This window comes from Dissoconium aciculare, assembly GCF_010015565.1.
Source record: "Dissoconium aciculare CBS 342.82 unplaced genomic scaffold K489scaffold_3, whole genome shotgun sequence".
In the NCBI taxonomy this organism is placed as follows: Eukaryota; Fungi; Ascomycota; class Dothideomycetes; order Mycosphaerellales; family Dissoconiaceae; genus Dissoconium; species Dissoconium aciculare.
The window spans coordinates 2,056,900-2,078,878 of record NW_022984953.1 but is presented as its reverse complement, the minus strand read 5'-3'; the positions used below and the strand labels follow the sequence as shown (position 1 = coordinate 2,078,878).

Genomic DNA, 21,979 nt, shown 5'->3' with positions numbered 1-21,979 from the left:
GCGTTGATCTTCCACCCGTGACACTCGGGCAGACTACCTTTTTTCCAGGGTCCTGCAAGTCATCCGTCTCCACAGGCTGTCAAGCAATTTGCCCTCCACAGCGACCAGAAATAACGAACGCATTACAACATCATGTGGTGAGTGTCAAGCAAACGTGAACATGATAAATTCTGGTGACTGATGGTCATGTTTCCGATAGCAAACATATCCTCAACGCCCAAGTGGCGATCCGATCACCATGCTGCAAGCTCTGGTTCGACTGCGCACAGTGCCACGCTGAATCGCAGAGCCACACACTGAAACAGGCTATGGAGATGGTGTTCGCATGCAAGAAATGCAAAAAGTGCTTCCGCAAGGATATGAACGAGTTTGAAGACAGCGACGAGTATTGTCCGCACTGCGATAACCGTAAGTAAGAGACGGACTCGGCATTCATTTGTATTCTCCTTTTGCCTCGCAGCCCATCAACCTCACTGCTAACCCTATGATCTCGTGTTTCCGGGAGAAAAAGATTTCGTGCTGGAAGCCCTGGAGCCCAAGGCTCGTTTGGAATTCGAGGGCGAGGATGTCCGGAAAGACTCACGAATGCTCAAAGACGAGCGTGTCGCACCCAAGCCTGACTTAGATATCTGGGATGATGAAGGCGAGGCAGTACGATTAGGTTAAACCTGGGATGGGAAACGTTGGCCTTGCATGCTGGCTTCTGGGCGAAGAAAGGGCACGATAACCTAGCATCAAAAATTGAAATGACATTGTTGACGAACATTTTTTATTCTCATGAAATTTCTGAGGCTTTCCCCTGCAATGCCAATTTCGAAGAGATCTATGATAAGAGTCATAGTGGCTTGTACAGATCGACTCCATGAATAGTGGTCGTTGAAACCTGCAAGTGGTTGGAGTGCTCGTATCATCAATTGCGGCTGTGCCCTGCTCCGGCATCAAGCGCCAGAGTGACTCATGAGTCAAGATGGCTCATCGCTGACTCCTTGTACAGTGCTTGCGGTCATTACGTTTTGTTTGGTAACAATATACAACGAACATTCCTACGTCTAGAGCTTGTTTCATAGACGGCAAGTAAGATCTAGTACGATGATGACCATAGAATAAGTACAACAGTTTCCTTCGTTGGGGCCTTTTTTTGCATTCTTCTCCTTCCAGACAACATCCCTTGCATAGCATAAACCCGGAAAGCATTTTGCGATGGCGGACGCATCTCTCCTTGTCGATTGCCAGCGCGACTTCGCGCATATCAATGATGCCATTATCCAGGTCGCAACGGCCTTCGAGACGACATACTTTGTCGGGCGAGACGTCTTCTATGAACCGACACAGACACCGCCCTTTCAATCAGACACGTTCGCCTCCTTTCAACATGCTGCTCAGATTGCTCTGCCAGATTCCGAGATCAACCTCATATGTACAGCTAAGATCACCAGCGCGACCTTCTGGGCCTTTGTCTCGGAGAAGCTTGAGCTGGACGAGCAAATTCGACCGGTCAAGGATCAGCTTGTCTTGAAGTTCTCGCAAGTCAAATTACTTCGTGCATTCAATATCCCTCGATATCGTAGCACGAAACTTCGATTGTCATATCAAAAGAGTCCGCAAGGATTTGAGTCGATCGCTTTCGCGTGTAATCTCCACGCACTATCGTTCAAAGCCTATGAGCCTCTCCAGAGAATCGTCGAGACCGAGCGACTGCTGAGGGATGTCTACGCAAGGCGAAGCGAGTCGCAGCAGTCCTGCTTTCGAAATGGTTTCTTTCGTCTGTATCAATGGGCTGATAGCTGCGGTCTGGTCTCTGATACGCTCCACATGCTGACAGCGGAATGCCTTTTTGTCCTGTACGCTACTGGACTTGAAGAGACCTCGCCGTTGCACGGTATTACCGAAAATGATGAGAATTGCGACGAGAGTGTTCCAGAATTAGATTATCTGCGGCAGGTTTTCGCCAAAGGCTCATTCCATGACTTCTTCACAGAGGATCCCGAAGTCCTCGATCGCTTCACCATGACCGTCTCACCGCCCTATAGTCGCCATAATTTTGCGGCAAATCTCTCACCGGAGGCCATACGATCCTTCAAGTCTGCCATAGACCACGTCAGTCGGCTGTTGTGGCTCGAGGATACTTTCACATTGATCGACAGTCCCAAGGCGGGCCTCCAACTCTTTCTAGAGAATTCCCAGCAGCTGGTCCGTTTCACAGCACGATGTTGGGACGTAAAACTCCACGCCTTATTCCTCGAGTATCTTCCGGTCGTCTTGCTGCAATTTCAATCACGATTTAGAGCGCGTCAGAAAGGCGTTCATGAGGCTCGTCTGTGGCCCAGTCCGCTTCCAACAGGGACAGATGGTTCCGATGGGGATAGCGTGTATCTGTTTGATATCTATCATACGAGCGAAGATATCAAATCTGACAACAACAGCAACGCTAGTGGTCACGATGTTGCGGAGTTGCTCTCCTGCCTAGAAGAAATCTGCGATGGTCTCGACTACAACCGCGAAATCATGTACATGGAGCTCTCCCTAGCATCAGTCTCTGAAATCCAAACCAACCTCACTACAGCACAGCAAAGTCAACCTTCTCCATCATCCTTCACTAAGCTATCCATTCAAGATCAAGCCGGACCCGTTCTTTCCTCGTCGACACCTCCCTCCTCATCACCCTCTTCCAAGAAATTCCGCCCTTTCTCCTCCGCACTCTCCCGCCTTCGCTGGGACCCGCAACATCGCGGGATTGTCTACGAAGTTGGATACATCGACCGATTCCCAACCGCGTCCGCTGACACCGATGGGTTGCTCTGGAAGCCACTTGACACATGGCAGAAACATACCGAGGAGGAAGATTTTGTCCCGGAGCATCGAGTGCGGAAGATCCGTAAAGTCGGAGATGGAGAGGCGAAGACGGTGGTCTGGGATCGGGAGCGGAGGATTGATGGAACTTGATTAGATTGACAAGGACTACTTCTCCTTGTGGGAAGAAATTACAAGCTTGGAACTTGATGTAGAAGAAGTTGGAAAGCAAAATTTGAGCAAGATCCAGCGCAATGGCAGCAATGAAAAGAATCAAACAAGATCGATATGATCACATCATCGATGGTCCAAGTGTCTCGACCTCGCCCGCAATCCCAACGCTACCGACCGAAGCATATTCTCTTCAGAAATACTATTCCGATCACCGCTGTCCATCTCACAACGATTCCCGCCAAATATTCTCGTCTTGTTCTTCGATAAGCAGAGCCGTACCACTAATGACTTCATTTCACGACGAGCCGGCTTCGATATCGACGAAGCTACTTTGATCGATTGGGAGGAGCGCCGGCGAATATTCGACGACTTCTGCTTTTGCCTCTTTTTGGCAGGCAAGGGGCTTTTGACCACAAGCGTCTTACATGGAGTCGGTGGTGTCGATGGCGGTGATGGCATATATGGAGGAACGGCTTGTGGCGATGGTGTCTGCCTGAGCGCTGGCGAGCGGAGGATTACCATCAAGCTTTTCGTGTGATGCGTGCTGGCAGGTGGTGTTGATGGTGAAGAGAGATTGTGATGGTGGTGGTTGTATGGAGTGGACACTGTGATCGATGAGTCGTCATCGTCTTCGCTTTCGTTGCTCTTGTTCGAAGTTTGTTGTGGCTGCTGATCGATCGAAGCGTTCGTGGCATGAACGCGATGATTTCGCCTCGACAACGGCGTGGCGAAGAACCAATTCCGAGGCGCTTTCTTCTTGCGAGCGAGTCTTTGGCGAAGAAACTCTTTGTCTGCTGCGAGCCGGATGGTGGATTCGAGGTGGTGAAGTGTGCTCAAGGGACATCGTTGTGGGACATGTTGGCGCCTCACGCGTGGTAGCAAATGGAGGCTATCGGTGTTGTAGAGATGATAGTAGAGGATGCAATACGATTGAAGGTCTTTCCGGTCACAGATTTTTTTGACGATAGCAACGATTCCATCGTTATTGCAGTCTGCGAACCGAAGTTGGATTGACGAGTTGACCAGATTTTGCGTATTGGAACGATTATCCATCATGGAATCCCGTTTACGAATTGCATTGGAGTGAACAATCAGGTGATGTCGACAGTCAATACGTTTGATGCGACCTTTGTAAGTAAAGCATGTGCCATGGTAGTCACACGCCAGCGCTTACAGAGAATTATACGTTGATAGAAGAGACAGTGAATGCGAACAAACTCACATTCCAAATTCGACATTGCAGCTCTCATCAATTGCTGCAGCATTTGTACGCATATTTTGTGTTTCTCCTCTCCCTCCGACATTCATTCCTGACAATCAAATGCGCCATGTCAAACAGTCCGTCGATGCTGGAATTGCTGCAAGTAAGTCCAACTCGCTCACTTGTATTTTCAACCGGTCGAGCTATCGAATATTCCTTGCGCCTTGCGGCGTTTCCAAGGGCTTCAGAAGTATACGTCCGTCGAACATGCTCTTGGAATGATTCGTCCGTTGTGACAGACGCGCTTGGATATCGTCTTTCGAAGGGCAGAACTGGGACGTGGCGGAGAGTGAAGCTGGTTCATCGATGGTCTTCCACCATCACTGCCAAAGAAAGAGATGGTCAAGCGTAAACGAGAGAAGAAACGGTTCAAGAGCAAGATGAGCACGATTTGATGTATCGGCGGAAGGGACATCAATTAGCATACACATCTAGTTTGCCCCATAACGCGTACGGACACGATCGTGAAACTTGATCGTTGCCCCCAGGGCAACACAATGCATTCACCTTTGCCGCGACGGCGTCTCTTGTTTGTGTCCAATGCGCGATTCCCACAGGCCTTTGATGTCTATTTGCGACCGTATCAGAGATGGAGACATGACGAGATGTCGAACAGAAGATCGCTCAATGTAGGCGTACCCCTCACTCAACGCATCCATTCACCGAAATACACGCAAGGTTCCCGGTGCGGCTGCGTTGTCCCGTCGTGTCCGCAGCAGCAGCGCATTCTCCCCATAATATTTTATTAAACATGCGCAGTGCAGCGGCACCTGCCTTTCCCTTTCTCTCCCACGCACGCGTCAACTCCACACCGGGTTTACCGCCCGTCGAGCAATCGCGTCTTCCTTTCTTACTACTTCACCTTCCGCCGCCGCACTCCGCCTTTGCATTATCATCAACACCACCACCGCCCATCGCCACCGCCGCCGCTCAGTCGCACCCGCATCTTTGTTTGCGCGCTGCAAGAGCGTGGAACACAGTCAACACAAACAGCCAGCTAGGACTTGGCGCACGCGGGACGGGAACCATGCAGACTTACCGAAACTATCCGGCGCAAAACCAGCGCAGCCCACAGGCGACGCGACGAGGTGCTCCTGGAGGTGAGTGTTCTCAAACAGCGCTGTTTCCTTCGATCGTTCCCGCTTCGTGAATTATTCGAGGGCGGATATCACGTCAACATACCCCAGACACTTCTGTCACTACGACCGCACATTTCCGACATCGGCTGGTGGAGCTCACATCGCAAGCGTTGCGTTGTCGAGATAGCCATTGGATGCGCCAGGTGTTCGAGCTCTGCGAATCTATGCTGTGGCCAACTCTCGAGTGCTGCAGACTATGGACCATCCATCACCTTCTGCACTCCGAACTCAGCACTCCAGCTCTGCTCGCTCCTCCGCAGCTACACAGCATCGTCGCCGCAAAATCAGTTTTGCTGACTTAGAACGCACGTTTCGCAACGCAGGTCCCATGCCCGCTCCTCAGCAAGCACACTTGCAACATGGCGCACAACTCACTCCGGCACAGCTTCACGCCGTCAATCTCGAGAATCAGCGCCGAAACGAAATGTTCCGCCGCCAGGCGCGGAAACCTACCGATCGCGATATCCCTCGTGACGTGTCCGACATCACGATAGGCGATGGAGTAGAACGATACCGCAAACTTAGGGACGTGGAGCGTCGACTGGACGCTGTGATGATGCGCAAGCGCTTGGATATCAGTGAGAATGGCCAGCGACGGTTCGCTCGCCGGGAGGGCGTCCTGCGCATTGCCATATCCAACACAGCGGAAGGACAGCCATGGCAGGTTATGGAAGACGGAAATGGCCACGAGGATGGAGGCATGTTCGAGTTGAACGAGAACCAAGCCACATATCGCATGAAAATTGAAGGTCGCTTATTAGAGGACCCCAGTGAGGACGACGACACCGAGGCGCTCGCTTCGGCGCAGCGTCCACGACTCAGCCATTTCTTCAAAGCGGTTACAGTTGATTTTGATCGCAATCCCAACCTTCAACCTGACGGCTACAGCCAAATCGAATGGCGCAAACCCTCGTCACGAGAGAAGAATGGCACGACGGATTCGTCAAGTACTGAAGTCAACTTTGATACTTTGGAATTTGAGCGCAAGACGGATGAGAACATGGATGTTACCATCAATCTCGTCCGCGATGAGAAGCACGAGCGCTTCAAGCTGAGTCCAGCACTCGCGGACCTGCTTGATACCAACGAGGATGATAAGACCGGCGTCGTGCAGGGCATCTGGGACTACTGTCGGGCCAATGGTCTCCAAGAGGACGATGACAAAAGGAAAATTGTCTGCGACGAGCCGCTGCGAAAGGTCAGTCATGAAGCTAGTTTAAGATGCTCGTCGTGGTCTGTTTGCTAACATCATAACCTTCCCAGGTCTTTAACCAGGACACCCTGTACTTCCCGCACATCCCGGAACTCCTCTCGCCTCACCTCGCGCCCCTTCCGCCGCTCCAGCTCTCCTACACGATCCGCGTCGATAAGCCGTACATCTCACCACCACCAGGCTCCGACACCACACCATCTGCACCCACCATCTATCATGTCCGCGTCCCTCTCCCAAATCCTCTCCACGCCGCGCTGCAAACTATACAAACTTCGACGACTCACCTCTCCAGCCTCCACAACCTCGTTCAGCTAGACGATGAGCTCGCCTTGCTGGTCCAGAAAATTCAACAAACGACCGCCAAGCGCACTTTCTTCGACCGCTTGAGCAAGGAGCCCCATGCCTTCGTGCCTCGATGGATCGCTAGCCAACAGCGCGATCTTGCTGTCATCCTGGCCGAAGGTACAAGAAGCGGCATCGCAGCAGGAGGGACTGGCGAGGGCAGTACGGGAGATGCTGTGGGTGTGGGTATGGAGGATGCGCTGCGGAAAGGTGGCAGTGATGGTGTCTGGGGCAGCGAGTTGGCGAGGGAGAGTGTGGGTCTGTTCCTGGCTAGAGGAGGCAAAGCCCATTAAATTGGCATGTCGATATTTGGGCATGATCGTTCAAATCTTTTTCGGGGGCGTTGTGACTGTAGATTATGCGAAGAGACAGGCTGGGACGTGCCCGCCACCACTTCCTTGTAGAGACTAATGAGTTCTTTGATCAATCGCCAAGTGGCTTATCCCTCTGCATCGTTATGGACGCGACAGAGCACAAAATTGGGGACGTGAAAACGCGAGCGGTAAAAACGTATCGTTCATGATCTCAAATAGATCTGTGTAAGCGCTGTGATAACTTCATGCGATTTTCCACCATTTCCGGGTTGACAGCATGCTCTTGGACGAAGAGGTGCCTCCCAACGGCTTTTCACTCCCCAGGTATCACTCCCGAAAACTCCGGAACCAAATGTATGCTGACGAAAAAAACCATGCCAACAACTCCTTGAACCCAACAAGCAAACATCCGTCAAGAACTCCGCCCTTCTCTTCACCGAGACCAAAAACGACCCCTTCCCCATTTTCCCTCACTCGTCCCGATAAAACTTCTTAAACACCAAATGCAGCAAAAGATTCACCGCCAAACTTGCACCACTCGCCGTCGTCGTACCTCCAGCCCCAACACTCACACCCCCACTTCCACCCTCCTCAAATACCACCACCGCATTCCGATTGTCATATTGCGCCTGCAAGAGCTCATCGAGCAGGACGTTCGCGCTGGCTCCAGGAACCATCAAGCTGCCTGTACTGGCCTCGAGGTGGAACACTCCCACCTCGTCGGAGCTGACCACGACATCCACCTGGCCCCACTGGTCAGGGGTGAAGCGCGGCCAGCCCAATAATACGCCTTTGTCCGCGAGCTGGCGCAAGGAATACTTGTACGAGCCGAATTGCGGCTTGCGGCCGGCGCGCTCGAGTTCGCGCTCGTGCGACCACTGCTTGGTGAAGGGCAGGATGAATTTCCCGCCGGCGCTGCGCACGCCGAAGGTTGAGGAGCTGTGCTTGTTCTGTTTCTTGCTGGCGAGCGTGTGGAGACATTGCTCGATGTAGTCGTTGTAGTTCTTCAGCTGGTCCTCGAGATAAATCGCTTTGGCGTCGAGCTGGGAGAGGGTGGCGCGCGTGGCCTCGGTCTCGCGTTGACGGTCGAGGCGGCGACGGTGTTTTTGGCGAATGTCCGAGGCGAGCGCGTTGAGGAGCTCTTGGTAGTGGTTTTGACGGCTGACGCGGTATTGAGGCGCAACGTGAGACTGTTCGAGCTGCAGGATGTTCTCCAGCACGCTGGATTTCAGCTCTGCGTAAGTCATGCCGTGAAGATCTTGGAGCTCGTTGCCGCGACGGTCGTCGCTTGAGAAGGCGGAAGGGGCTTCGGAATAGACGGATTTTGGACGGCTGCCACGGAAAGAGTGTCGTGGATCGAAGATGGCAGAGCGAGGGCGGCGAGATGAGCGTTGCTCGCGCTCCTTCTCGTCAATCTCCTCTTGAACCAGAGCAATCCAGCGGTCGGCGTCCTCGTGCGTAATCGGTCGCAGGAGAATCTCCATCAAGTTAGATCCTGTTTGCACTCGGATGATGTATAGGATCAACCGTTTCGTCGCCATGAACATGGCCCTCGTCTCTGCGTTGGGATCCTCCTGGATTGTGAATCTTGACTTCAAAGTCAACGTGATTTCGCCGCCATTACCTGCACCACCCAGATCGCTCTCGTTGCTCTTAGGGGTACCGAGATCCATCAAAATCTCCTTAATCGGGTCGTCTCGCATAGAAGACATGACATTGAGATTGTCAACAATGACGCCATGGATGGCAAAGACGTCTGCCAGCTTGATGTACAGGGTTGGCTTCGTTGTCGAATACAGGTCACTGTATTGATCGGCGTCATAATGTTGCTCCGGTGAAGGAATGTCGAAGCAATTCTGAAGGCATGTCTGCCATCTCTCTAGAGATTCGCCGACCCAGCTGTTAAGGGGTTGCAGATAGATGTTTTCGGCGCCGAAAAGTCGACCTGTACCTGCAACTTGTCCCAGTAGGGTAATGACTTGTGCGAGGTTCCGCTTGTGTACAGGACTTAAACCACGATCGACAACACCCCACATCTCAGGCTCACGAACTGCCGGCAGGATGTAAGATTTCCACAGCCAAGTTCCAACATACAAAGCCAAATGGGCAGGATCATCGTGAGAAAATTGGCTGCAGAGTGCGCGATGCTGTTCTGCAGCCAGGTAGCGGATTCCATATGGCATACGATGGAGACTCTCCTCAAGATTGGCGAAGAATGCGTCACCAAGGTCACGGAGTTCTTCGAGATGCTCGACGTATCTGGGACGAACGTCCTCTTGACGGATTACTACCTCCCTGGGAAGGTCTCGTGGTCTTTGTGACGGTCGACCGGTGGATAGCTCCTCGTTGTTCAGGATAGCGCGGTAGATCTGCAACGGATCGCTTTCAAGATCCAGGTTATCCTGTGCGCAGATCCCATCCCGGATCATGCTACCCAGCAGGGTCTTGAGGTAGGCTCTGTCTCGAGGACTTCGCACATAATTCAGTAGAAGCCGTTGATGGAAGGTGCCATTGTGCTGTCTTGTCAGATCTTCTAGGCTTTGGCATTGCGAGATGGTGACTTGATTGCTCTGAGCAAGGACCTTTACAAGAAGCTGTTCTTCGCGCGACTTTTGTGCTTGCCCGAAGAGAGCCAGCATCAAGCGCTCAAGGTTCTTGCTATCCTTTTCAGCTAGGCCGCGGCTACTTATCTGTGCGAAAAGTCGCGTCAGGTATTGAGATTGCGTCTGGACCAGGAAAAATAGTTCTTCGTAACCTGTAAGCTTCTTGCGCGAGTTTTTGTTCAGAGCTTTGAGGTCTAGTCCGTTGCCGTGGGACAACGTGCTTCCCGATCGAAGCAGTTGGGCTGCAGATCCTCCAAAATGCTTCTGATGTTTGACAACTTCATCCAACGCGATCTTGTTCTTGAGAAGGAGAGCGATCTTCACGTCCAGACCTTCCACGTACTTCTCAACGAGCTCGTTTCTTCGAACACTTTCCACCACTTGCTGACGTAGTCGCTCCGCCTCCAATTCGCCTTCGAACTCGAGATTAGAGTCTGTCAACAAGTGGAGATGTCGACGAACGACGGGCAATGGTGGGTTCTTGCCGGTAACGAGGCTTTTGTAGCTCTCGCCTTGTTGCTTAGCACGCACGATTGACTGTAATTTGATGACCTTCTGCATGTTCTCGTTATAATGGCGACGCTTCTCTGCGAATCGTCTTCTTATGACGAAGCCGCGAAGCGCTGCCTGAACGTCAACAATGTCTGCTTCATAACTTTCGAGTTCAGCAAGAATGCTTCCGATGCTGCTTCTCACAAGGATGGCTCGCGACAATGCTTGCAACTGAACGATCTGGTCATCTTCGCGTTCCATCTCGACGAGCTGTTCGAACACACGCTGGCGTTCTAGATAAGCTCGGGCCAGGGATTGCAGGTCAGTGATCTTGTCCTCCACGTCCTCAAGTACTGAGAGGTCGGTTCCTATCCGCCTCCGCTCAATCATTGCTCGTGCAAGTGCCTGTATATTGAGTACACCCTGCTCGTGCATTTTGAGACTGCTCCGGATGAATTCGGTTTTTTGACGTTCCGCTTGGCCTCGAGCCAATGCTTGTAGCCTCTCGAGAGGATTGTGATGAGACTGGAGCTCCTCGACAACGTGCCCATGTTGAGCTCTTGCATTTCTTGCTCGGATGATTGTTTGCAGCTTCACGATCGTCGTCTCTCGACCTTGCAGAGCTCCTTGGGTTCTTGCCTGTAGCAGGCGCTCGAGCAAGCCACGAGCTGCAGCTTGTGCTTGAATCACTCCTGACTCGTGCATTTGCCATTTGCCGTGTTGTTGTTTATTCCGGAACCTCTGCAACAAACCTCGAGCAGCCGCCTGGAGCTCGACGACCTGGGCAGTTTCCTGTCGTGTGGCGGTCTTGTGACCTCTGTTCTCGGATCGCACATGTGTTGCTCTTATGATTGCTTGCAATTCCACCACGGCATCCTCGACATCCCACAATGAGTTCATGGTACGTCCAATGCGCATTCGTTCAACGGCGCCCCGCGCCGCAGCTTGTAATGCCTGTATAAGCGCCTCATTTTGGGTGTCTCTGGTTTCTTGCCATACATCACTGGCCCGCCATCGACCGAGTGCGCCGCGAATGGCTGCTTGAAACTCCTTGAGACCGTGCTTGTGACAACTGAGTTGAGTCCTGATTGTTTGAGTGTTGACTCTTTGCTGTCGTCCTCGCCATAGACTTTGTAGACGGACAACGGCCACCTTGTTGTTCTCCCAGGTGCTTTGTTTCTGAGTCAAGGATCGTCGAATCAGGAAAGCTTTGCTGGCAGCTTGGAATCGTTTTGTGGATGCGTCCATAGCATGGCGGAAGTCGAACACTTGACGAGCGAAGCCTCCACGAGCCAGAGACTGGAAATGAGCAATATGGGCTTCGGCGTCCCACAGGCCCTGCATGACACTACCGAGTCGCATCCTGACCAAGGCACCGCGAACCTGAGCTTGAAGGTCGTTGATAACCTCCTCTTGCTCGGCAAGCAGTTCCTCCGGAGTCGGCTCTGGTGGAAGTGGCTCCTCTTCAATTTGCATTGCTTCTCTCATACCACCAAAATTCGGCATGGCAACTCCGCTCCTGTCAATACCTTTCTGTGTCTCCTCTAATTCGTGGTCTTCGAATTGCAATTGACCAACAAGATTGCCGATGTGAAACTCAACAATTCCTTTCCGAAACAGCATCCATGAGAGCGCGTGGATGCAGTAAATGACTTTAGGGATGTTCTTCTTCTCGTACAAGTCAACTAATTCGAACCGAAAGAGCTCAGGCAGCTCGATCTCAGCCAGAAATCGGAAGAAGAGGGCAATGTTATCTGAATGTCGAAATTGCAACCGTGGGGATCGAAATATTCGCTGCGAGCCCAGTGCGCGTTGCTGTGCTGCAGATAGTGATGGGGCGAGGCGGACTACAGCTTCGGCGAGAGTCACACCATCACGAAGTGCCTGTTCAAGCTCGACGATTGGTGGAAGCTTGTCGGGTTCTAAGACGTCCTCGAGCCAGGCTCGAGCTTCCCCGATATGGCAAAGATACTCGTACGCTTGCAGGTGCTTACGCTGAGTATCCATCCATTTGGTGTTTGTGTATGCTGAAGCAAATTTTGACTGCGCCTTAACGACCCGAGTCGATCCTGATCGTTGCAGGCGCCTTCTACCGGCAAGGCCAGTGACTTGCTCCTGTGGTGAGTGAACCTCAAGATCGTCAGTGCTACCGCTCTCTGCGGCTATCTGACTGAGATGGCGCAGTTGTGGCGTGGAAGACTTTTCAAGCTTGTCGAGGTCGTCATTGTTCAAATGAGGCATTGATTGATCAGTCGAAGTGAAGCGCACATGACCTCTTGGTCTCGACGGCCGAGTACTCGCGCGTACTGAATCTGAGCGCGACAGGGTGGCAAGACTATTTCTCGTAGCTGAGGATGATAGACTGTGTGGGGTATCAGGATTTGAGGGGTTGAGAGTCGTGTTCGCTTCGTCTGGTATGCTTTTGGATAACCCAAACTGCGGTATAAATGACTTGCGATTGTCCTCAATGGATGATGGCTGCACAGTGCTTTTCTCGAAAGCATTACGTTTGTTTTCCGTTCCGTCCGAAGGTGAGGGGAACCTCTCTGGCACGGCATTTTGCTGGACGGGACCCAGCACTGCTCTGGGTGTCGATGCGACCTCTGCTTTCCCTATGTTTTGGCGCCAATCGTCATCTCTCAACTTCTTCGGCGAGATGTCCATCCTTGGCGGCGCACGAGATCCGAGTCCTGCTTGCTCGTCCTGAACGGTCCGCTCGCGCTGCTCCCACTTCGCAAAGACCGCACTCTTCTTCACAGGTGACTCCGAACGATCTCGCTTCGATCCTGCACGAGTGATGAATGGATCTTCGGGAGATATCGATTCACTGTGGCTGCTGTGGCTGTAGACTGAGGTCGCATTACTGCTGACGGTTCCTTGCCGACTCGGTATACTCGATTGGTCGGTATCGCTATTGTTGGATCTCGTAGAGACAGTGTGCCGCAGTGGCGACGACTTCGTCGGGCTATGCGCATGAAACCGATCATGCGATGGCGAATGGAAAGTCGGTCGGCCCGCCATGATTGCGGTTGTGGCAAGTTCCGGCTTGCTGTGTATGGTGATGTTGTTTGTTTGCGCAGGCGCGGGTTGTAAACGCTAGCAGGTGATCCCTTCCTCGAGCGAGAGGTTTTGCTATCGCGTTCACCAAAACATGGTCAGATCCTTCAAGCACGCGAGTTTCACAATGATCGAGAGAAGAGTGAGAGTACAAAACCGTGCGTCATGTGAATAGCAACGGCCTGCAGGGCATGAAGGCGTCAATGTTGGTGCGCGTGAAGAACGCTTGTGCGTAAAGCATCACAGACCGACCAATATGAGGCCAGCACTTGGTTCCTCCCACTGTTTACGGCGGGTTGCACAGTAAACAATGACGGGGCGCGGCACAATTCCGCTCCGAACTTCGATCGGCCCGTCGCGTTGTCGAAATCTTGGCGCGCGGTGGGCGAGCTAGCGATGACGGTCCCTGGCGAGGCAGTCTTGTGCAGGGAAAATTTTGGAAATCCTCCTCTTTCTCTTCTTCCTTTCTTCCCTTGGGTAAGTACGATAGTTGAGATTGACGGTCAACTCCCGCTAATAATTTCTCATAGTCTTTTACTGCCGCAAATCTTCTTGTCACCATGAACGGCGTTAATGGCGTGGTCGAGCAGACCAAGAAGCTGCTGAGCGGGGCCTCGAACTCGAATCAGGGCGAGGGACAGTACGAGAGTCCTGCAAATGCTCTTACGCTTCTCAAGGGCTACAAAAGCAAGGATGGTATCTCTGTGGCTGAACTCATGGATGGGACGAAGAATGGAGGACTTACTTACAACGACTTCCTCCTACTCCCTGGTTACATCGGATTTCCTGCGGCTCAGGTTGATCTGACTTCTAAACTAACCCGTAACATCACTCTCAAGACGCCTTTCACTTCTTCGCCCATGGACACTGTCACCGAGGCCAACATGGCGATCCACATGGCACTTCTAGGAGGCGTTGGTGTCATTCACCACAACTGCTCGATTGAAGAGCAAGCAGAAATGATCCGGAAAGTTAAGCGCTTTGAGAACGGCTTTATCACCGACCCGATCGTCATCTCTCCGAACACCACTGTTGCCGAAGCCATTGCTTTGAAAGAGAAGTGGGGATTCGGTGGTTTCCCGGTCACTGGTAAGGAACATCTACAATTTCCTTAATTTTCGTGATGTTTAACCTTATATTAACTTTCGTTCAACCGCAAACTCCTTGCCAACGTGCTCGGAGTACTGTTGAGATTCATTTATCTGAAATAATTCCATCGTGCATTCATTCGTTCCAGAACATGGCAGGCTTCTCAAGCTAACTATGACGAACGCAGAAAACGGCAAGCTCCGCAGCAAGCTCATCGGAATGGTCACCCCGCGAGACACTCAGTTTCACTCGAACCTCAGCTCGCCTGTCACCGAGATCATGTCGACCGATCTAGTCACCGGTAGCGAAGGAACCGATCTTCAAACCGCCAACGATATCCTCAGTAAGAGTAAGAAGGGAAAGCTTCCTATTGTGGATGGACAGGGAAACCTCGTCAGCCTGCTGAGCCGCAGCGATTTGATGAAGAATCTCAACTACCCTCTGGCCTCGAAGGTTCCGGGCACTAAGCAGCTACTGGCTGCTGCTGCCATTGGCACTCGCGAGAACGACAAGGAGCGTCTTGCGGCTCTCGTCGAAGCCGGCCTTGACGTCGTCATCCTCGACTCGAGCCAGGGCAACTCGATGTACCAGTTGGACATGATCCGATGGATCAAGCAGCAATTCCCGTCTGTGGATGTCATAGGTGGCAACGTGGTCACCCGTGACCAAGCAGCTGCTCTAATCGCTGCGGGGGTGGACGGTCTGCGAATTGGAATGGGTGCTGGTTCAGCTTGTATCACCCAGGAGGTCATGGCTGTCGGCAGACCTCAAGCCACCTCCGTATATCACGTCACGGAGTTTGCGGCCAAGTTCGGAATCCCTTGTATCGCCGACGGTGGTATTCAGAATGTCGGCCACATCGTCAAGGCAGTCGCACTCGGTGCCAGCACCATCATGATGGGCGGATTGCTCGCCGCGACCACCGAGTCACCTGGTGCGTACGTCGTCGGTCCTGACGGTCAGCTTCGCAAGACCTACCGCGGCATGGGTTCCATCGATGCGATGGAGGACAAGAAGGCCGGTGGCGCAGGCGACAAGGCCAACAACACTGCAAAGAACGCCGGTACCGCGCGATACTTCTCCGAAGGTGACCGTCTGCTTGTTGCGCAGGGCGTCAGCGGATCCGTACTGGACCGTGGCAGTGTGACCAAATTCCTGCCCTACCTCATGGCTGGCGTGCAGCACTCCCTACAGGACATTGGCATCCAGAGCGTGTCGGACCTTCAGCAGGGCGTTCGCAACGGTGATGTGCGATTTGAGATCCGCACTGCCAGTGCCCAGGCTGAGGGCAACGTGCATGGCATGGTCGGTGTCGAGAAGAAGCTTTACAGCTAGGCGAGCTCCTCGGCCTATGCGACGTTCTATTCCCATTCTGTTTTGGCGTTTACAGTGCACTGGTTGGGGTCTGGCATGACATTTTGGTAACGAAGATTATGTTTATGAATCAAAGGTATCGGAGGCCAATTTTCACACATTTGATCAAAGTCTAGCCTGAAACCCAGGTGCTCGCTGACCGAGTTTTTAACTTGGGCAACTGTGCGTGAGGAGTGTGGCTCGCTGTCACTGCAATCCATGGATGTTCGTAAAGAAGTGAGCAGCAGTGCCATGAGCATTCAAGCTTTCCAAGGTTCATGCGCTAACCCTCGACTTGGGCTTACGCAACCCTAAGCGATGATGTGCCCGTGGAGTGCACGTTGACTCGTCACAGTGATGGGGATGACGAACTGCGGTGCAGGCATCATGCCAATGCTACTTTGTACAACTCCTGGAAGTGTTCGAACTGGAAATTTTGTCCATTCATTATCGTTGTGTAGCAGGTTCTTGCAAACCTCATCGACAACGATGCAGTCAAGAAAACCACTGGTCGCGCCGTTGACTGTCGACACCAAAGTCCGATTAAAGTCGAAATATGACATGCCGATTCTCGGATTCGGTAAGGAGATATCGACCTCGCGAACATCGACGAAATGGACGTCGATAGACTAATTCGAGCCTTGATATGCCAGGTGTCTATCAAACCCCCATGGCTATAGCAGAGCAGGTCACAGATCACGCTATCAAATCCGGCTATCGCCATGTCGATTCAGCTGTGGCCTACAAGAACGAGGAACCAACAGCCAAGGGGATGCTGAAAAGTGGCATTCCCCGAGAACAGCTCTTTTTCACATCAAAGGTCGCCCCGGGACGAGGGTACGATGACGCGAAGAAGGGCATCGACGAGACTTTACGCAAGACCGGCCTAGATTACATCGATCTCTATCTCCTCCATGCACCCTATGGAGGCAGAGAAACGCGCATCGGAGGCTGGAGAGCGCTGGTCGAGGCCGTGAACGAGGGCAAAGTGCGTAGTATCGGCGTGAGTAATTATGGCGTTCATCACCTCGAGGAACTCGAACGATGGCAGAAGGTAAGCATGTGCACTGTCGCGTTCCCCAGGATGCTAGCTTTCGAATCGTCTGACATGATCAATCTGAATAGGAGCAGCCCGCCGACCAAGCTGGTATCCTCAGCGTCAACCAGATCGAACTCCACCCATGGCTCGCTCGCCCGGACATCGTCTCATGGTGCCGACAACGCGACATCGTCCTCGAGGCGTACTCGCCACTGATCCGGGCGACGCGCATGGAGGAGGAAGTGCTGATCAAACTCGCGGGCAAGCACGGGAAGACGCCGGGACAGATCCTGCTCCGATGGGGCATACAGCAGGGCTTTGTGATTCTGCCGAAGAGCGTCACGTTGAGCCGCATCGAGGAGAATGCGGCGATTTTCGATTTCGAGCTCGACGAGCAGGATTTGGAGGTGTTGGAGACGGGACAGTATAAACCTTGTACTTGGGACCCAACGATTGAGCCATTGGAGGCGTGAAAGGGAACTTACTGTGCAAACTGTTCAAGTGCCGATGTTCACTGTTGATGTGTTGTTCCGTGGCATGTCATACTACAGTATGCTGTGTTGCTCTCCTTCTCCAACGAGGGCCAGAGTTTCTGACCTTTCCCGCCTACTGACGTCATTGCGAATTATTCTTTGAACACATCGTGAGCATGAGAAGGGCGAAGTCAGGAAGCCGACTTGAAGCGATGACATGCTTCGATTTTCGTGTCACGAGAACTCTCACGGTAAGCGCTTTACAAATGTCAGAATCATCATCCATGGATCCGTCCACGACCATCGTCACCAGGCGAAAGAAAGCGTCGCCTAGCATTCGGCTGAATGGCCCTCTCATCAGAGCGAGATCGACCAACCTCGTGACATCTCGAGATTTTTCGTCGGACCCCAGCCGTTCCTCGGCATGAAGATCTCGCTCCTCGGATTGGATCGGCCGCCCAATGTATGTTGAAAAGATCGACACGGAGGAAAGCGATTCGTTCGATTCAGAGCCGGGTTTTCGACGAAAAAGGAAAATGCGTGGCAGAGAATGACCCCGGATGTTAGATGAATAAATCGACGCTTGTCGTGCGTTTTTCCCCACATTTTCCTCCAGCCCACTCCCCGGCCTCTTGTACCGGTCAGCCAGTTAACTGTGCCCGCCGACTTTTGGGAGGAAAGATCGTCGCGGTCGGTCACGTACATGGCGTTCTCTACTGCTTGGGCGTGATGTAATGGCATCTCTAGTCTTGGCTTTTAGTGACTTTTTCCTCAAGATGGATTACTATGAAGCGATGACTGATGAAGCGGTTTAGTTGATCGTCACATCGTCATTATTACTCCTCCAGACGGGCACAACTGGGCAGTCAGGGAGCCTACTTCCGCCCCGCTGCCGAGGCAAACAGAGCACGCGCTACGTGGAAATACCTCACACGATCATCAACCATGACTGATGACATACCGCGCACATCTCCCAAGGTCGCTGATATGTGTGTTTGACGGCGTGGGACCATGGCGAGTTGGCTGCTGCAGCTCCTCTAACCCACATAGACGGGATCTCGGAGTTGCACAGGACGTTGCTATACGTACTGCAGATGTCGTCTATAGCGAAAGTGTCTTCCTCCTGGTCACGGTGAACCCCCTTCCCGACCTCCTGGGGTGGCTGGAAATGATTCAGATTGGAGCGTTTAATCTATGCCAACCACATGGAAATCTCCCCGGCACAACGCTCGCAAAACACAAGAATGCCGACCGACATAGGAAAGCTGACCGTTCGTCACATCCGACACATTGACAAACAGGTAGAGTCACTCCACTGCATAATTCTGATCGAGTCTCACGGGACCGTTTAAGCCGCCGATCATGGCCCGAACACCAACTGCATATCCTGATTCCTGTCTCCCAAGGGCCGACGGATCCTTTGTGCGTTGGTGTGCGTTGATGCGTGTGTGTGAGTCTCCATTTCCTCTCACGCGCGTCCAATGAAACGGTATGCCCTAGCAACCAAACGCAGCCGAACCGATTTTGGTGGTCTCCGCAGTGAACCCTGCAGCCCAAGTGTCGGAAGATCCACCGCAGCGTGCAGAGCGTTTCCCCAATGGCTCAACTCGAACCCGTCGACGTAATCTGGTTGCCCGCCCTTGTTCTCCTCCGTCTTCTCACCGACGACAAACGAGCTGTCTCTCCGAAATGGTCGCATGCAGGTGCCCATCGTCCAGAAACTTGGTCGCGGTCGGGTCCGGGCGTACCCGGATCTCGGTGTCTTCCGTCTTCTCTCTTTCGATGACATATGTCCTCTTTGGGGTACCACGAGTGACGATCATTGATTCACGTGTCAGTCACAGTATCCGTGACCCTGTCACTGGCAGATCGTCGGGTTGCGCAGAGAACGCAGCACGTCTCTGCCGTCCGGTAGAGTGGATCACTGATGACCCTCGAGTCATGTATGTTGATGATGCTGCAGGTAGGGGGATCACTCCGTTCGACCGTCATGCTCCTCCCGCAACGCGCTCAACGGTCGAGGATAAGTATCGGTGCAGATAACGTCGTTCGATATATTCCCTCTCTTCGATTTGTTCAATGATACTGTTCAACCTTCAACTTCCTCAATCCACGACAGCTCGGCAGGTCCTGGTAGACTGATCGACTCTCGTATCGCATACTGCCATATCTCCAGCTTGATATAACTACTACTACCATTGCATCTTATATACTGTTGCTTCGGCGACATCGACATCGAAACACGGCATCGACTACACCAACCTCGACGAAACACACTAATCTCGGCATCGAAGATCGAACATGGCTTTTAAGCAACTCACCATCGCGGGCCTTGCCCTGTTCGCCTCCTTCGGCAGCGCAGCCCCAGCAGTGAGCAGGAGGCAAGGCGGTGGAAGATTCGACTTCGGTAACACCAAAGTTCGCGGCGTCAACTTGGGCGGCTGGTTCGTCCTCGAGCCATGGATCACGCCATCCGTATTTGAAGCGACACCCGACAACGTGGTTGATGGTAAGAATCCATGATACCGTATGCTTGAGGTCGGTAGTCTCACCATGACTAGAATATACATTTTGCGAGACATTGGGCAGAGACGAAGCGCAAAGACGACTTCAAGAGCATTGGAGTTCTTGGATCGTCGAGGATGATTTCCGCCTCATGGCGGCATATGGTAAGAGATCCCGTTGACATGAATGGGGTCGAGGCGTGGATCTGATGCGATTCGCGGCAGGCTTGAACTTCGTACGTATCCCGATCGGTTACTGGTCCATCTCTCCAGTGGATGGGGACCCTTACGTGCAAGGAGCCTACGACTACTTGGGCGGAGCCTTGGACAACGCCAACAAATACGGCCTCAAAGTCATGGTGGACCTGCACGGCGCACCTGGCAGCCAGAACGGATTCGACAACTCAGGTCGCCGTGGCGGCATCCAATGGACCCAAGGTGACAGCGTGGCGCAAACCATCACCGCCCTGAACAAACTTCGCGACGACTTCTCCTCCCACCCCGCCCTGTCCTCCATCGAGCTCCTCAACGAACCCATGGGTCCCTCCCTGGACATGAACGTCGTCCGACAATTCTACATGGACGGCTGGGGCAACCTCCGCGACTCGCCACAGGCCGTCGGCTTCCACGACGCCTTCATCGGGGTGAACTCGTGGAACGACTGGGGCTCCGGCATGGCCAACCTGCTGCTGGACACGCACCACTACGAGATCTTCGACAACAACGCCGTGCGCATGGGCATCGAGGAGCACATCGGCACGGCCTGCGGCTTCGGCGCGTCCATGGCGACGAACAACAAGTGGACCATCGCGGGCGAGTGGACGGGCGCGCAGACCGACTGCGCCAAGTGGCTGAATGGTCGCGGCGTCGGGGCCCGTTACGACGGCACGTACAACAACAACGGCCAGGGCTCGACATATGTCGGGTCGTGTGATGGCAAATTCACCGGCACGGTGCAGGGGCTGGGTGAGGCGGATCGGAATAACATTCGTTCGTACATCCAGGCGCAGATGGTCGGGTTTGAGAAGGCGGCCGGGTGGATCTTTTGGACGTGGCGGACGGAGAGCGCTCCTGGTGAGTCTTTCTTTCCTCTCTCTCTGCTATTCTTATCCCTATGCCTCTTTCGGGACACGGCTATCGTCATAACAGTGAGTCAGTCTGCTAACCTGAGATTTCCAGAATGGGACTTCAAGGCGTTGGTTGAGGGCGGCATCATCGCACAGCCCCTCGATGCTTTCGGTGAGTTTGCGTCGATGACTATTTTCCCCATCTCTGCGGACACGGATGGATCGCTGACGTTCGCATCTCTCTCGTGACAGACCGAAGCATTTGCGGTTAAAAGGCGAAATTCGAGCTAGGGCACCTTTCACACACACATACGAGGTTCCTTCTCATCACCCGGAACATCTCACTTTCACCAAACTTTACGAATCTCACGACGAAAAATGATACCGACGAAAACAACAACAATAACAAAAGAAACACGAATATCTCACGACGACTTTTTTTTTTGGAAGGAGGACATATTGCGAATATCTATCTCTTACTACTACAGGTGGTGGTGGTGGTGCGAAGGGAGAATAGAGAAAAACCCCCATGTGACATTTAGAAACGGAGAGGATTAAATTTTTTCCTTGTCCTCACATATCGCGATCTCCCAGGTCGAAGTTTTGTTCAATAACTCGGATGTATACCATATCTGCGCAACTTCCAGCGGCCACGATTATTATCTTCTCTCTCTTCGTAGGCGAGCATCGGAAGCGAAAGCGATGTACTGTGACTCCGCTCCAGGAATATCTTCGTCGTCATCGAAATGCTTCTGTCTATCTGTCTGTCGGTGTGAGTGAGTGAGTGAGTGAGGGAGTGAATGATTGGTGCCAGCATCTCCTTCGTTTTCCAAATCGACATTTCGCCCTTCCGAAGCACGGCTACGGCGTATGCCATACCATACCATACCATACCATACCACTACGTGCGGCGTGGATATAGTGAGGCGTCTTCTTTCTCTCTTTCTTGGGCGGTGCTGCATTTGCATTTGCATGGGCGCGGACAGCAGTACATTAGTAGGGGTTTTTTTTCCTTCTTAATTATAAACTTGAGCACAAGAGCAATGCTTCGTTCACCCTTACCCAACCC

General features: G+C 52.7%; 8 protein-coding genes across 8 annotated transcripts; 6 read left to right on the top strand and 2 right to left on the bottom strand.

The window, feature by feature from the left end:
• Positions 1 to 46: 46 nt before the first annotated feature.
• Positions 47 to 608, top strand: K489DRAFT_378107 (uncharacterized protein; the record flags this gene model as incomplete). The annotated part of the gene is made up of 2 exons (XM_033604321.1): positions 47 to 137; positions 200 to 608. Coding segments are annotated over exons 1-2 (218 nt in total), but the record flags the coding sequence as incomplete, so codon positions are not given.
• A 592-nt stretch (positions 609 to 1,200) lies between these two features.
• Positions 1,201 to 2,943, top strand: K489DRAFT_368704 (uncharacterized protein; the record flags this gene model as incomplete). The annotated part of the gene is made up of 1 exon (XM_033602975.1): positions 1,201 to 2,943. The coding sequence occupies one exon, from the start codon at positions 1,201 to 1,203 to the stop codon at positions 2,941 to 2,943; it is 1,743 nt and encodes a 580-aa protein (XP_033462604.1).
• Positions 2,944 to 3,015: 72 nt separating this feature from the next.
• K489DRAFT_161819 (uncharacterized protein) lies at positions 3,016 to 4,215 on the bottom strand. The gene has a single exon (XM_033599302.1). It carries the CDS (start codon positions 4,018 to 4,020, stop codon positions 3,088 to 3,090), a length of 933 nt encoding a protein of 310 aa, XP_033462603.1. The 5' UTR covers positions 4,021 to 4,215; the 3' UTR covers positions 3,016 to 3,087.
• Positions 4,216 to 5,252: 1,037 nt separating this feature from the next.
• K489DRAFT_387476 (SWI/SNF complex protein) lies at positions 5,253 to 7,212 on the top strand (the record flags this gene model as incomplete). Its single annotated transcript, XM_033606328.1, has 4 exons — positions 5,253 to 5,325; positions 5,605 to 5,636; positions 5,750 to 6,562; positions 6,628 to 7,212. The coding sequence occupies 4 exons, from the start codon at positions 5,253 to 5,255 to the stop codon at positions 7,210 to 7,212; spliced, it is 1,503 nt and encodes a 500-aa protein (XP_033462602.1).
• A 203-nt stretch (positions 7,213 to 7,415) lies between these two features.
• Positions 7,416 to 13,594, bottom strand: K489DRAFT_378104 (ras GTPase). Its single transcript, XM_033604320.1, has one exon. It carries the CDS (start codon positions 13,347 to 13,349, stop codon positions 7,704 to 7,706), a length of 5,646 nt encoding a protein of 1,881 aa, XP_033462601.1. The 5' UTR covers positions 13,350 to 13,594; the 3' UTR covers positions 7,416 to 7,703.
• A 351-nt stretch (positions 13,595 to 13,945) lies between these two features.
• On the top strand, positions 13,946 to 15,809 carry K489DRAFT_315497 (IMP dehydrogenase; the record flags this gene model as incomplete). Its single annotated transcript, XM_033601095.1, has 2 exons — positions 13,946 to 14,474; positions 14,662 to 15,809. The coding sequence occupies 2 exons, from the start codon at positions 13,946 to 13,948 to the stop codon at positions 15,807 to 15,809; spliced, it is 1,677 nt and encodes a 558-aa protein (XP_033462600.1).
• A 507-nt stretch (positions 15,810 to 16,316) lies between these two features.
• K489DRAFT_315505 (Aldo/keto reductase) lies at positions 16,317 to 17,339 on the top strand (the record flags this gene model as incomplete). Its single annotated transcript, XM_033601096.1, has 3 exons — positions 16,317 to 16,407; positions 16,481 to 16,881; positions 16,953 to 17,339. The coding sequence occupies 3 exons, from the start codon at positions 16,317 to 16,319 to the stop codon at positions 17,337 to 17,339; spliced, it is 879 nt and encodes a 292-aa protein (XP_033462599.1).
• A 2,172-nt stretch (positions 17,340 to 19,511) lies between these two features.
• Positions 19,512 to 21,446, top strand: K489DRAFT_161718 (glycoside hydrolase family 5 protein). Its single transcript, XM_033599301.1, has 5 exons — positions 19,512 to 19,848; positions 19,901 to 20,008; positions 20,069 to 20,917; positions 21,023 to 21,082; positions 21,163 to 21,446. The coding sequence occupies exons 1-5, from the start codon at positions 19,641 to 19,643 to the stop codon at positions 21,180 to 21,182; spliced, it is 1,245 nt and encodes a 414-aa protein (XP_033462598.1). The 5' UTR covers positions 19,512 to 19,640; the 3' UTR covers positions 21,183 to 21,446.
• Positions 21,447 to 21,979: the final 533 nt, after the last annotated feature.

Coding starts and splice junctions, on each gene's coding strand:
- K489DRAFT_378104 (XM_033604320.1), bottom strand. CDS start 13,349: ATGGCGGGCCGACCGACTTTCCATTCGCCATCGCATGATCGGTTTCAT.
- K489DRAFT_161718 (XM_033599301.1), top strand. CDS start 19,641: ATGGCTTTTAAGCAACTCACCATCGCGGGCCTTGCCCTGTTCGCCTCC. Junction 20,918..21,022: donor GCGGACGGAGAGCGCTCCTG/GTGAGTCTTTCT, acceptor TGAGATTTCCAG/AATGGGACTTCAAGGCGTTG. Junction 21,083..21,162: donor ACAGCCCCTCGATGCTTTCG/GTGAGTTTGCGT, acceptor CTCTCGTGACAG/ACCGAAGCATTTGCGGTTAA.
- K489DRAFT_161819 (XM_033599302.1), bottom strand. CDS start 4,020: ATGATGGATAATCGTTCCAATACGCAAAATCTGGTCAACTCGTCAATC.